Source organism: Syngnathoides biaculeatus, chromosome 16 (assembly GCF_019802595.1).
Source record: "Syngnathoides biaculeatus isolate LvHL_M chromosome 16, ASM1980259v1, whole genome shotgun sequence".
In the NCBI taxonomy this organism is placed as follows: Eukaryota; Metazoa; Chordata; class Actinopteri; order Syngnathiformes; family Syngnathidae; genus Syngnathoides; species Syngnathoides biaculeatus.
Window position 1 is genome coordinate 23925493 of NC_084655.1, and position 14768 is coordinate 23940260.

The window sequence follows — 14768 nt, forward strand, 5'->3', positions numbered from 1 at the left end:
GGGCAGATAAATACACGGTTTCATTGTTGACGTCACAGCCCTTTAACAGAAATAAAAATAATTGGGAAATGGTATCACTTAAAAAAAAAATAAACAGTTGTCGATATGTTCTTGTTATGTTTTATCAGCACTTATGTGTACTATAGCGACTCTCCTTTTACACGCAGCCCATTGACTTTTACAAGCGCTCCAATGCTGTCTTTTTATTTTTATTGTTGTCGTTGTTTTGCTGTCCTTTCATCGAGAAGCTATTTTGTTTTTGTAAGGGAAAATGTTTCGGGGATGATAGAGGCTCGTGCCTTTGTAAAGACAGAATAATAAAGTTTGTACTACTTTTTTTTTTTTAAATGTGTGCCTTGCTGCCTTCTTCCCAGCTTTGATACTTTAATAAAACCTGTTTTGTCGTAGAACTACAGAACAGCTTCATTATCAAAACTAAAGAATAAAACTACCACTTTTTTTGTGGAGTGACGGCTTCACTCCAATGATGAATTGTTAATTTTTTTTTCTTTTGAAATGAACATTTAAAAAATAAAATTAAATGACTCGTAATATTCAGACGTGATTTTCCCGTTTATAGGCGGAATTTCGTCTTTTTAAATTGCATTTGTTAAAAAAAAAATATCCACGTTCATTTTCCGGTCCGAGTTTGGAAGCGAGGTGGAAGATTAGTTACGCGTCTGTTGATTGGTCGAATTTGTTCCCCCTGACCAATGAAAACGCTTGTTGTGTACGAGGTGGTTAACGGGGCCATTTTCAAGTCAACACAATGGCGGCGGTCAAGAGGAAAGACGCCTCTCGAGTGAAAGAAGTTGATAGAGATGTAAAAAATAAGTTCCGATGGGATTGGATGGAAGGAGAAATCGTCGATACAGTGGGAAAGAAGGAAGTTGCCACTCTGTTAAGCGACTTCATTCGCCAAATCGATCGACCTGGTCAAGCATCGTGCACGTGAGGTCAGGATACTTTTGACTATGGATCAAGAACTTTCAAGGCATTGGAAGTCCACGTCAAACAACTGGAAGCAACGACAACGAACTTTTCCATGGCCGCTACATTCGGATGTCAACCCAAGGCCGACAAACCTTCCGGACTTCATCCCTTGTTTACTTCCACTACTTCCGGTATTGAGAGGCAACATCCACCGAAACGGACAGGGTGAGAGATCAGAAGCAATTAATTACTTGTAAAAAAAATGAAATGTCTCTATAATTTACTTGACGTTAATAATTGTTGTCAAATTCATGCGTTTCAATCATTTCCAAAAACAAGAAATGAAAATGTTTCTCAAAGGATACGATATACACGCTACGAAAGCAGGCTTGCACGCCATGATGCAAATCTGAATTCAATTTAGTAGCTTACGTAGTTGATTATATGTATTTGAAATTTTTGAAGGGATGGACCTAAACTATGAACGATCATATTGTGTACATTTTGAAAACAGAATAGCATTTATGTACTAGATGTATTTCATTCATAATGCAATTTGTAAAACTTGCACGTTAAAATTGGTGATCATCCTTTAATCAGTCTTTTTTCATTCAGTCGAATAACTTCTGAATATTAAATGTAAACTTTCGCATTAAAAACTTATTTAGGTATTTTTAATGACAATCAATTACAAGGTCACTTATTTTTTTCCTTTTTTTTTTTTTTTCCTAAATGTTCTTGGGCCTTGGACTCTCCTGAATGAACATCACAACGATTTTATGCTTTTTGGGAAAAATTGCACATGAATTACCGTCGCGCCACTCAAGGTATCGATGGATGCTTCTATGAGGCAACGTCATGGATGGGACGGACGGGATGTAATTTGGTCATTCCAAACGCTGCTCGTGGCAGCGCGGGCTCCCTTTTGGGGATGCGATGACAGCCCGCAGGCCCCGCCCCCACCCCTCGTGCCCGCCTGCCCTTTGACCTTCCCGCCCGGGTGTATATATAGCGCGCGGGGGCCTCAGCGAGTTCTCCTGGCCGGCCACCATGAAGGGCAGCATCGCGTCCGTCTGCTGTTTGCTCTCCGTGCTGCTGCTTCTGCAGGCCGCGGCAGGTAAGAAGGCCTCCGACGTCGTCCGTCTTCACGTGAATGCGCACTAGTAGCTCGTGTGTGTGTGTTCCATCGAGAAGCTTCCGCCGTGGCTCGGTTACAAGACTGTTAGGTGGCAAAATGCGACCGTGGGCTCCTGTTACAAATCGGTGAAAAGTGAAACTTTATCGTCAGGTGGGGCGCATTGACTCCCCGAGACCAGTTCCCTCCACCCCCCTCCCCCTATCCCATCCCATCCCATCCTATCCCATCATGATAGCTTCAGGGGCGTGGGGGATTTGGGCAACTTCTCGAATGTCTCGCCGACCGCACGTAACACTCCCGCCGAGCCGTCCGTCACCCTTGTCCGTCCTTGGGATGGCGTTGAGCTCCCCGGCAGCCCGGCGGGGCCTTTTTATTCCGGGCGTCAGTCAGGTGTCGCAGATTGAAAGGCCTCCTGAAACCCAACACTGTAGTCCACTATAGTTCCTCCTCCCGCCCCCGCCGACCCAGTGCGAGCCTTTAGATACGCTGCGCAGCTGCTGTCACAATCGCAATTTATTCCCAGCCGCCGGCCTTGTAGGGACATGCGTTCTCCGGGCAGGGGGGGTGGGGGGGGGGGCGCGGAGACCCTCGGCCGCAGCGCCGTACAGGTGTCGCCCTCGCAAGGACGCCCCCGTTCGCGCTGGTGGCTTCTGCCAGTACGAGGCCAATTTAAAAAGAACTCAAGGCCGCTCATTGTCACTTTGAAATCTAAATTGAACAAATTGCCCAACAAGCAGTGTAAATTTTTTTTAGATTTGGCTCTCCCAGATGAAGTTCACAGTCCGACGGAACACCAAAGACAATTAAAACGCCATAGATGGGCTAACGAAACTAGGATACGACTTTTGTCGCGTGGCGTTCTTCATAAAACTACAACTTGACTGTCCAAATATGAACTTTTATAATGAGGAGTTCATGAAAATAATTCTAAATGTGACTTTTTTCAGCTCATAAAATAATAAATAATTCTAATTAAATGTAACTTTTTTTTCTCAGTTACCACTTAATGACATCTGAATCTGACTCAACCAAATTTTCCTCATAATTTAATTAATCACCCAAAAAGCGGAAAAAAATAAGTCAAACATTTGTGCAGTTGACAGTTCAGATCGCAGGTGTCAAACTCAAGGATCGTGGACTGAATACGGGTCCATCACGTCACTGACCGCTCGCTTCGAGTTCATTAATCTATGGATGTTTTTTTCTTTTGTCAGAAAATCTTATCTACTTATTTTCTCCTTGTTTTTGTAGCATTTTTTTTCACCAAATCCCATCTAAACATTCAATTGAGCTAGCATTGCAAAGTTCAATTATTTGCTCGCCTGTTTTTTGCCCACCATTTTCGATCTCAAGTTCAATCTGATGTCAAAACAAAATATAAGGATGTAATACATTTCGAATGAGGGACAATTGCATATGCGTAATTTCGGTCGTGATGTGGTGTTTATGATTTTGAATGGTCATAGATACCACAGATACATTGCGGGCTTGCACCGAAAATCAGTTTTGACACGTCTGCGGGAAGTTCGGTCATCCGGGAGGGGTCTGGAGAGGTGGCCGGGGGGCATCTGATCCGGATGCCTCCCGGACGCCTCCCAGGTGAGGTGTTCCGGGCACGTCCCACTGGAAAAAGACCCAGGGGAGGACCCAGGACACGCCGGAGGGACTTCGTCTCTCGACTGGCTTGGGAACGCCTCAGGAGAGCTGGAGGAAGTGGCTGGGGAAAGGGAGTTTTTTGGCGTCACTGCTAAGGGTGCTGCCCCCGCGACCCGACCCGGTAGAAGATGGATGGATGGCGTTACGGGTCACCTTGACTGATTGTACCAGTTGTTCGGACAGGTTTTTTGCTTTAATTCGTTTTGAAATACGAGCATCGTGCGGTCACGCTAAAGTCACTTGATGGCGAGCAACAATTTGGCATATGGTGAACAATTGCTCAAAAAAAAAAAAAAAAGGCGGTCCTTCCTTCAATCCGTTGATTTCCACTCCCACTTGAGGGTTACTGTTAAAATAAAATAATGATAATTTGGCCTCGTGTATTTAAAACAGCCACATAGCTTCGGCTAACGCGCCGGTTTAGCTTAACGGTAACAAACCAAAACAAAAATCCAACAGATGAGCTAATGAATATCAAACACAAATAGTAGCGTAATACATGTAGACAGGAAAAACTAACATTCACGGGCATATAGTTTTTCCTGTACCAGGAATGGCTAATATTACTATATGTCTGCATTATACCGAGCGGCCCGGTGGACGACTTGGTTCGAACCTCCGCGGTTCTGAGGTCTGGGGTTCGGACGCCGATCCCGCCTGTGTGGAGTTTGCGTGTTTTCTCCGGGCACTCCGGTTTCCTCGCGCGTCCCCAAACACGCATTCATTGGCGACTCTAAACTGTCCGTAGGTGTGATTGTGGAGCCCAAGAAGAAAGTTGTTTGGATATCTCGTGGACGTCTCCTCGCTGTCCACACGCAGTGCGTCAAAAGCTTAAAATAGGAAGGGCCCCTCCCCCTCCGGTGCGTGTCCGCCTTTTGACCCATCGTGGGGCTATTTCGGACCGACGGGGGAGTACCAGCTCCGCAAGCGGGACCACCTGTCACCGACCGAGCCGCGGCGCCTCTTTGCAAAAACTACGTTTAGACGATGATTGGGATTACGGCAAGTTGGCGTTTTCACATCTTGCGATTGTTGTACGTAATCATTTTGCTGTCGTTGTGCAGTCCAATTGATTGATATTTGTGACGTGAACATAACACACACATGCCCACACGTGATACGATCAGCGAGGCTGGTGGAAGTTTCCGGAGCTCCTTTCAATTCACGACTTGAAACGACGACTTTAAACTGCTTCGACGACTTTTGACTGTGCAAAACTCTGAGCTGCCTCCATGAGTGAAAATAGTTTTGTCTTTATGGGCACTCGTTTGTTTGACCCCTACGTGCAGAAAAAAAAATTGTACTCCATCCATCCATCGATTGTCTACCGCTTCTCCGGGTCGGGTCGCGGGGGAAGTAGCTTGAGCAGGGATAGCCAGACTTCCCTTTCCCCAGCCACTTCTCCCGGCTCTTCCGGAGGGATCCCGAGGCGTTCCCGAGCCAGCCGGGAGACGCAGTCTCTCCAGCGTGTCCTGGGTCGTCCCCGGGGTCTCTTTCCGGTGGGACGTGCCCGGAACACCTGTCCGGGAGGCATCCGAATCAGATGCCCCAGCCACCTCGTCTGGCTCCTCTCGATGCGGAGGAGCAGGCCCTCCCGGATGACCCAGCTTCTCACCCTATCTCGAAGGGAGAGCCCGGACACCCTGCGGAGGAAACTCATGTCGGCCGCTTGTATCCGGGATGTTGTTCTTTCGGTCGCGACCCGCAGCTCATGCCTATAGGTGAGGGTAGGAACGTAGATCGACTGGTAAATTGAGAGCTTTGCCTTTCGACTTAGCTAAACAATGTTGACTATTTTGTCAAAAACAAAGGACAAATGGAAATGACTCGTCTCCTTTCCAAACAAACATTTGAGTGATGCCGGAAATGTTCTCAAAGCAGGACAGCAAAAATGTTTTGCTCGAAATCGACCCGAATGAAGTAAAGTCCACCTGAGACGAATTCTGTGTGCGCTCGCTCCAGTTGAATTTACCTTCAGGGCGCGTCCTGAACCCGTGCGCCGTCCACCGCGTCAGAATCTTTCATCCTGTCACTCAGTCTCTGGTCTGCGTAGCCAACTAAAACGTAGAGTAACTTGGCTGGAGATAACAGGTCGCGATTTACTTCGTTCCCAAGACCCCCGAGACGATAAAGGGAAATTGAAAAGTCTGCTCGCTGCTCCCATCAGTGTGCGGCAAACTTGAGATGACCAATCGCGGAGTCTGTGGAGTTTGTGATCGGAAATATTGAACAGGTTTAGCATCCGCGATAGTCGGCTCGGAGCACATCGGAGCGGAAGAACGCATTTAACACACCACTCGATCGTCAGGTTGTGTGTTTTTTTTTTTTAAAGCCGTTTAATAATCGGCTTTTGGGGGACTCTGGTTGAAATTGGCCCGATTATCGGCGTGGACGTCGGCAGGTTTGGCGCCCGAAGGGTGCGCTCCTCACCCGGATGAGTCAAGTGTGCTTGCGGGACCTGATGAAGGCTCTTGCGGAGTCGCCAGGGGGCACTGCAGCCGCGCACCTCTCCTCTCCTCTCGTCCGCTGCTGTGTTTTCCAAGAAATATTACACTACGTACTTTGCGACATATTTCTGACAATTTTAAGCGACTTTGTCACTGATTTATTTTGAAATGTCATCACTCATTTGCGTCAAACAAGGCCTGAAAAAGCCATCGTGGTGGCATTTGTGCTCAGTGGTGTGTCATATATGTATTTTTTAAAAGCCGTTTGTAGTATTTGCTACGAATTTGGACATGACCTACAGATTTGTGAATACCACGATATGAATACGTCACGATGTGGTGCCATATGATACAGTGAACCGTGAGACTATTTGGCGCAGTACGATACGTTGAATAAAGTAGGGCGTGAAATGGTACGACAATAACGCCATCGTATGATTTGGTGCGACGCGGTACAGACACAATTACAATATAATAAGGTAGAGCATGTTACAACATGAAATGACACACAAACTTGTATCCCAGTCCACGTTGACTTGTGAAACTTTGGATCTTTCTGCCTGTTGCATATTTTGTTCTGATTTGAAGCGCCAAAGTCGAGCGGGGTCCTTTGCTCCGCTGGTTTTGCTCGGGTGCCCGACGGCTTGCTCCGTGTTGTTCTCACGTTGTATGGGGGGGGGGGACATTAGCTAGCTTATTTTTAGCAGCTTGACTCAGGGGGAATCAGGGGCGCCGGCGTCCTTCCTCGACCAACGCGGCTATTTGCAAATTTTTGGTCTGTTTCTGTGACAAGATGGGGCCACGTCGTCCTGGTGGATGGGAAACTAGTGAACAGTAAAAAGGAGCTAGCATCACCACCTGGAGTAAGCTTGGTGTCGAGGGCAGAGAAGCTAATTTTAGCCTGGGTTGTCGGTGCAAGTTACGGAGAGTCTTCGCTGCAAGTTTATGTCATGTCATGCCATTATCCAAGCCGCTTATCCTCACAAGGGTTGCGGGAAAGCTTGGAGGCTATCCCAGCTGGCTTCGGGACGAAAGGCAGACTACACCCCGAACTGGTCGCCAGTCAGTCGCAGGGCAGATATCGACACCATCGCTGAGCGGGAATCGAACCCAGGCTGCCCGCTACTATGTCCACATGTTTTTTTTTTGTTTTTTTTATATATATAACCAAATTGTCAGTGAGAGACTAATTTTTAAGAGTAATGTAAGATGCGTTGGAAAATATTAACTTATGTATGTGTATTTACAGGTGAAACAATCAATAAAGGCGTGTCAATTACAAATTGAAAATAATAATACAGGACAGGAAGTGGGATGTCTTGTTTTTTTTTTGTTATCTTTCAACGTTGTAACTTTTGCTGGCAAGCTTTTGATGCAAGCCGTGTTCGAGTTGATTACGGAAAGTGACGCGCAGCTGGCCACAAATGGCCCCCCGGGCCGGACTTTGGATACCCCGCTTGTACCTAATGAAGTGTCCTGCGGGTGTTTACATGGCAACAGGACTATTTGGGTTATTTATTGCCAGGCAGCGTATCATCTTCAACAAAGGTGCCATAAATATTGTGAAAATGCGTTTGCAACTCTATTAGCGGCTGCGCTCACGCTAGCAGCCCCCGCCCGCCTTTAGCCAGCGCCACGCTCGACTTACCAACTAGCTATATATAGCGCCTAAAAAGCCGTGCACACAAGACCCGCCTCCGACTTAGTCAGATGGGCGCGTGGTTGGCGGTTAAATATGGCGGAGACGAGACGAGGCGATTGCGCATCATTGCCGCGGCTCTTATCGTCGCTGCAAAGTCCGTAGTGATGCCAAACAATTGTCTGTTTATTTTCTGGAGGTTGCCGTCTAAATTTAGAGCCGAGCGGACCGACAGCTGCGAGCCAAGTTGGACGCGACGGCGTGGATTTTCTCGCTCTCGCTCACACGTAGCCCAAATTTCGGGTTCGCAAAGACGACGTAAGTCGGGGGTCGATCGGTTTGACGGCGTGACCCGACGTGACCTCTGACCTGCGATGTCCGGTGTGTCGGTCTGAGCGCTCCCCCGTGCTGGAAAGTCTCCTCGTGATGAATGCGCATGCGTTACTAACGGGGGAACTCTGGGCACGTTGCAGACGCTTACTGGGAAATCCCCCGGTCTCATAGTTCCCCTTCTTCGACATACGTTATAAGCTAACCCTAACTTTAAAACAAAACTTGATTAAAAAAAAAAAAAAACATATATTGTTCATCTTTCCGAGACGTCTATAGCGAACATGAACACTCGGCGACAAGTTGTCGGCTGGCACATGTTGATGCACGGATGGGGATGTTTCAGACTGGCTGGAAGTTGACTCAATATACACGCACGCGCGCTAATCACAAGGAGACTTTTCAGCACGGGGGGGAGCGCTCAGACCGTCACGCCGGCCTGACGGTCTGAAGTTACCTGACGAGCTGCGGGCATCCGAGGTTAAGTGGCGCCATGTGTACGTGTACATGATGGGTAATGTGCGCAAAATACACACCAGTGGCAATGTTTCGTGCACAAGTACAAATTTATAAGGCAGCAATTTCTTGTGGGGGGGTGGGGGGGTTGCTGCCCCACCTACCAGTTGAGCAGCTCGACGTGTTGCACACGGCAAACTCCTCCGCTGCTCGTGAACGCGAGCAAAGGGGAGTGTAGATGGTTGTCGCTTCTCTGACGACGTCAATAAAAAAAAACAAAAAAAAAAACAACTCACCGGCGACGTCGTCATCGGCTCCCTCCCAAAAGTATCGGAACGGCGAGGGCAATTCTGTTGTTGATGTTCGATATCAACGGGTGAAAATGAGACAAGTGACATCTCAATTTGATACACAACAAACCCAACGACTGTACGACCTTTCGTTGCGACACGTCTCTTTCTCACGTGAGCAAATGTGCCGTAAAAAACGTCAATGCGGTACGTACGCGAAATGTGACATTTCAGTTTTGCCCGAGGAGACCACGCGACGCTTGGAGAAGAAACGGAATCGGGGCCACTGCACGAATCGTAGCAATCGTACTGGAGCAACTGCAACCCGTCAGCCGCTTATCCTCACAAGAGGGGGGGGGGGGGGAGTGCTGGAGCCTATCCCGGCGGTCACCTACGGGCAATTTAGAGTGTCCCGTTAATGTTTTTGGGATGCACGGGGAGAACATGAAAACTCCACACAGGCGGGTCCGGGATTGAACCCGGGACCTCAGAACTGTGAGGCCGTTTGGGATGAACGAAGTAAGAAAGTACTAAGAACAGACATGAAATGGGGAAGCCGTGGAAAAGAACAGCCGTCGACGTACGGTCGTTCCCCAGAAGTTCCCTCAGTCTCACAAACGTTGCGTGTGCTTGTTTTGACAGAAGAAGAAGAAGAAAAAGAACACACGTCGGTCCTCCGAGACAGATCCCACATCGACGAGACGCTTCGATTTGCCACCGAGGAAAAAGCGGCCGACTACGCGGGTGAGAGATTGCGCTGCGGGCGTATTTTGAATTGGAAACGTTGACGTCGTGGCGCCTCTTTTTCCCCCCAGCGGCTGTGCAGAGGTTGCGGAAGATCTACCACTCCTCCATCAAGCCCATGGAGCAGGCCTACAAGTACAACGAGCTGAGGCAGCACGAGATCTCGGGTACCTTTTTGGCGCTGCTCGGGTTGTGCGAGGGGACCCCCTTTTTTTTTTTTTTTACACTTTCTAGCGTTTGATTATTATTGATGAGAGTGTATTTAACTTTTCTGTATGTGTTCAAATTTTAAGCCTCGAAATGCCGTTTTGTCCCCCCCCCCCCCCAAAAAAAAAAAGCCCTATTTGTAATTGAAAATATGAAAGCAAGATAGCAAGATTTTAGCCTGGATCTCCCGCCCATTCATACTCTTCCTCCCTCACCGTGCTCTCCTCGTTCCCCTCACCTAACAGCCTACCCTGGACGAACCCTGGGGGACGCCGCCACAGGTGGGTGCGGCTGGGGCTTACCTGTGCATGGCCCTGCCGCCGGCGCTCGGCCCCTTCCTGCCCCCCCCCCCACACACCCCCTTCTCATTTGCCTTCACGTCACCGGCCACAAGATTAGGGACCCGCTCGGGTCACATCCGGCCCACCGTTGAGGTGTACCTAATGTTGTGGCCGGTGTCAAAGCAAAATATTATTGGGGGTCTGGGGGGGGGGGGGGTCCCTGCACGTGCACTCCTGGCTTGAGCAAAGTATGAATGGGTTTGGACGGAGGGACTCAATAGCCTTGCTCATTTTGGCTGAATTTGCCGCGGCGGGGGGGGGGGCCAAAACTGCTGAACTTATCCTGCGGCCACACGCACACAAATACTACACGCGCATGCGAAAAGGCGCTACTTGCATCGGAGGTTTGCGCTCCTGAGTTGCAGCATTTAACGACGCTTTTGGTCGCCGCTTTTAAAGCTGCCTCTTAGCCGTGAATCTTTTGGCTTTGCCTGTCCTATTGTGTATTTGTTTATGTTTTTTGGACCTCGTTACTCTGGATCAGGGCTGGGGAAGCTCCTTTGGATCTGGTCCACCACGCAATTCTGAAATGAAATGCAATCAATGTGGAAGCGCGATGAAAATACACATTAGAATTAAAGCCCACAAAGTCACTGAATAAACGGCGATTCTGGATTAGAGATGATGAATATCGCATGGGTTGAACATTCACGATTGTCGCCGTCAACCGTGACCTGAGCAGATCTAATGGGGAACAAAAATCCCTCTTCAAAACACCCCCCACCACAGGTTATCACCATTTCATCCGACTTCTTAAAAGGGTAAAGGTCGTACAAATCGGTGATAGGAAGGGATTTATCACGACTTTACAAGGTTCACGGGCTTAATTGTAGCCGATTCTTCGTCGCTGCCTAAACACACTGAAACAAAACGTCTTTGCAGTACCGCAACTGTTCCACCGTCCCGGCCGTAAGCAACGTCTTCCTTTGCCCTTGTCCCCCCGCAGATGGAGAAATCACATCCAAACCCATGGTTCTGTTCCTGGGACCCTGGAGTGTGGGAAAGTCCTCCATGATTAATTACCTCCTGGGCTTGAATGACAGCCCCTATCAGCTCTACACAGGTTGTGACACATTCACCAATTACGCATTTTACCGGTCACGAGATACGACTCGTAGTAATTGTTGGAACTGATCCGCAATCGTCAGGAGCCGAGCCGACGACCTCTGAGTTCACGGTCATAATGCACGGCGAAAAGATCCGCTCGGTGGAGGGCATCGTGATGGCGGCGGACAGCTCGCGGTCCTTCTCCCCGCTGGAGAAATTTGGGCAAAACTTCCTGGAAAAGTTGATTGGCATCGAGATGCCCCACAAGCTCCTGGAACGGGTGACTTTTGTGGACACGCCGGGAATCATCGAGAACCGCAAGCAGCAGGAGCGAGGTAAAAGAGCACATTCGGTCAGGTGCGGAAGCGAAACCGTCCGTGAACCGGTTCTCTTCGTCCAGGCTACCCCTTCAACGATGTTTGCCAGTGGTTCATCGACCGCGCAGATCTGATCTTTGTGGTCTTCGATCCCACCAAGCTGGACGTCGGTCTGGAGCTGGAGATGCTTTTCCGTCAACTGAAGGGCCGCGAGTCGCAGATCCGCATCATCCTCAACAAGGCCGACAACCTGGCCACCCAGGACCTGATGCGGGTGTACGGGGCGCTCTTCTGGAGCTTGGCGCCGCTCATCAACGTGACGGAGCCTCCCCGCGTCTACGTCAGCTCGTTCTGGCCCTACGACTACGCTCCGGACACGAGCCGCGAGCTTTTCAAGCGGGAGGAGATCTCCCTGCTGGAAGATCTCAACCAGGTGATTGAAAACCGCATGGAGAACAAGATCGCGTTCATCCGCCAGCACGGCATCCGCGTTCGCATCCACGGCCTCCTGGTGGACCGCTACGTTCAGACCTTCAAGGAGAAGATGAGCTTCTTCAGCGACCCGGAACTCGTTTTCAAGGAGATTGTGGACGAGCCGGACAAGTTCTACATCTTCAAATCCATCCTGGCCAAGACCAACGTCAGCAAGTTTGATCTCCCCAACCGCGACGCCTACCGTGACTTCTTCGGAATCAACGCAATCACCAACTTCAAACCGCTGTCATCGCAGTGCTCCTACATTGGAGGCTGTCTCCTGGAGAAGATCGAGAAGGCCATCACCAACGAGCTGCCCGGTCTCCTGAGCAGCATCAACTCGGGCAAACATCCCGGCCTTTCTTCCTGCGAGGCGACGGGGTGCGGGGAGAAGCCCAAAAACCGCTACCGCAAGAACTGAGATGAAGCACGACACTTTGGGCAGGGGGAGGGAGGAAGGACGTAGGGTGATGGAGGAGGAGGTGGGGGGGGGGGGGGGGGGAAAGAGGGTTCTGCGACAGGTCCAACCCCGATTCAGAAGGCCTGCGGTAACGAGGAGATGAAAGAAAACGGATATTAGAGCTTTATTCTCCTCAGGAGACCGTGGGAGATACCATTTTTAGGGACTGTGGGTAGAGGCGGATAGCGGGAGGGGCGGGTCATTGTCTGAAGAAGGCAGCTTAACAATTCAAGTGCTGATGAGTTGAAATATTGGACTGTCTGGCGTTTTTGAGGTATTTGGGGGAAGGACTGATGCCGAGAAACGGTGCGTGGGGGGGGAGACAGCCAGTCCAATATCGGCCCACTTGTATGCGAATAAAACAGGAAGTGGAAAGAGGTGGTGTCACTTTTTGTTGAAAGATCCTGGGGGAAAAACAGCCGTGCAATGGGTCAATTCCAAAATGCTTCAGACATTGAAGCAACCGTTTTGTGGGTGCTACGCGGGCTTCAGCAGCAGCAGCAGTAGTAGTAGTAGTGGTGGTACTAGTAGACTTAACTGCAAATAACCTTGCATGTCATTATTGGCCCATCTTAACTTTTTTTGTGTGCATGCGTAGACCATCCCAGAAACTCAAGAGTATTTCCTAACCTACCGGGCGGCGGACGAGGGCAGCCGCTCGAAAGCAGAGCTCAAGGGTCATCAGAGTCTTCAGGGTGGGCTTGTTTTTTGTTTGTTTGTTTGAAACCTGGTCTTACTGCATTTGTATTGCTGTCAATTTGCCAGTCCAAATGATCTGCTTCAATAATGTATTTGGACTGATTTCCTTCATCGATAAGCTTCCCAGCTTGGTTTTGTTTTGTTTTTTTCCGAGCCGAATGACCACAAAGAACCACACCTGAAGGATGTGTTTAGCTCCATTTTTCTTTTCTTTTTTGCTTGTGCCAATCTATTTATTCTTCCGTGCGTGTGTGGACCTTCCAAACGGGCATTGTTTATTCGACTCCCTGCCTCTCCGGGGCTGCGGGCCAAGAGGTTTGGAAAGGGCAAAGTGGAAGACTCGCGAGTTGATCCCCGATCTCTGCAGACCGTCCCGAGTCCGGCCACGAGTTCTCACACAAAGCTACCTCGCTCACCTACTTCCGGTCTTGTTGTGACCGCGTGAGGCGCGAGAGTTCCCGGGCCCAGCGGAAGAAATAGTCTGGAGTTCAGTTTCCGACCTTCCGAATAAGAAGTGGTGCAGGTGAAGCGGGCGATTTTCAAATTGCCAGTATGTGGTGAACTTTCATAGACGTCCGGCAATCAGATATGTTGCACATTTCGATCTGAATCAAATTAGGCCCGATGATCAGGATTGAGATGGGAAGTGGTCCAGGTAAGTGGAAGACGCGTTTACCCCCAACGTACAACAATCGCCCAAGATCGGGACTGGGGAGTCTACGGCCCGTGAGCCATTTTGGGCCCGCTTCGAGAGCATTTGATGCAACTCTTAAAACAACTGGAACCTCAAAGCCCCGCTGATCAGAAACTTCCCCAGCTCTGGGTCGGATGGTTGCTAATCCAATGCCGGGCAGCCGCCGCCTCTTCCCTCACTAACCGACCCAACCCAACCCAACGGAGTTGCTCCATCTAAACTTTTTCCTTCTTTCTTGAGCGTGTTTGACGGGGATGTGTTGTTTATTTACACTGCAGTTCCAGAAATGTCCACTAGAGAATGCTGTGTATCAGTGAAAGAAACAAGAAGAAGAACCCCTTTCATGCATACAAACTCTTCAAGGCGATAATGATGTGTGATTGTTGTCTCTTGGGTGAATATTGTTCAGGACCTTTAATTGACCTGTGAAATTTCATCTGGAATGCACTTGTGTCCCTCCATTTTGTCTTGGTGTCAAATTCTCAAATTAAGGCATTTGGAAGCTTGATCGACAAAAATAAAGGTTTCTGATTGACCAGGTCTACTCGTTGTTTTGTGGGGTTTTTTTTTTCTTTCTGGGTTTCCGAAGAAAGACGGCAGATAGTCCTTGCTTCAACCGAGTTCCGTCCCTACGATGCTGACTCGAACTGGATTCATACGTTCAAAAGCATCGGTTGGTCGTAGTCTCACATAACTGACGCTAACACAGCGGCAAAGTACTTAATATTTGTATGAAAAATACTTCTAAGTCATGAATATAAAAAAAAGAACTTCTAGCAGTACTCAAGTAAGTGAGCGTACCTTTCATAAATCTTAATTTTCCTTGAGTTTGATACTCATTTACATAACATTTATGCATAAGCACTACTAAATGACAACAAATAATGTATTTAATC

General features: G+C 48.8%; 1 protein-coding gene across 3 annotated transcripts; it reads left to right on the plus strand.

Annotated features, from left to right (window-relative positions):
* Nucleotides 1–755: 755 nt before the first annotated feature.
* Nucleotides 756–14405, plus strand: srl (sarcalumenin). Of its 3 annotated transcripts, none has more exons than XM_061846733.1 (6): nt 756–1158; nt 9535–9633; nt 9705–9800; nt 11128–11244; nt 11330–11563; nt 11629–14405. In XM_061846733.1, the coding sequence occupies exons 1-6, from the start codon at nt 975–977 to the stop codon at nt 12438–12440; spliced, it is 1542 nt and encodes a 513-aa protein (XP_061702717.1). In that variant the 5' UTR covers nt 756–974; the 3' UTR covers nt 12441–14405. The 3 variants fall into 3 exon arrangements, with proteins under 3 accessions (XP_061702717.1, XP_061702716.1, XP_061702718.1); XM_061846732.1 differs by having other exon boundaries at nt 9532–9633; nt 11629–12503; XM_061846734.1 differs by lacking the exon at nt 756–1158 and adding an exon at nt 1704–2050 and having other exon boundaries at nt 9532–9633.
* Nucleotides 14406–14768: the final 363 nt, after the last annotated feature.

Coding starts and splice junctions, on each gene's coding strand:
- srl (XM_061846732.1), top strand. CDS start 975: ATGGATCAAGAACTTTCAAGGCATTGGAAGTCCACGTCAAACAACTGG. Junction 9,801..11,127: donor GAGGCAGCACGAGATCTCGG/GTACCTTTTTGG, acceptor GTCCCCCCGCAG/ATGGAGAAATCACATCCAAA. Junction 11,245..11,329: donor CCCCTATCAGCTCTACACAG/GTTGTGACACAT, acceptor CGCAATCGTCAG/GAGCCGAGCCGACGACCTCT.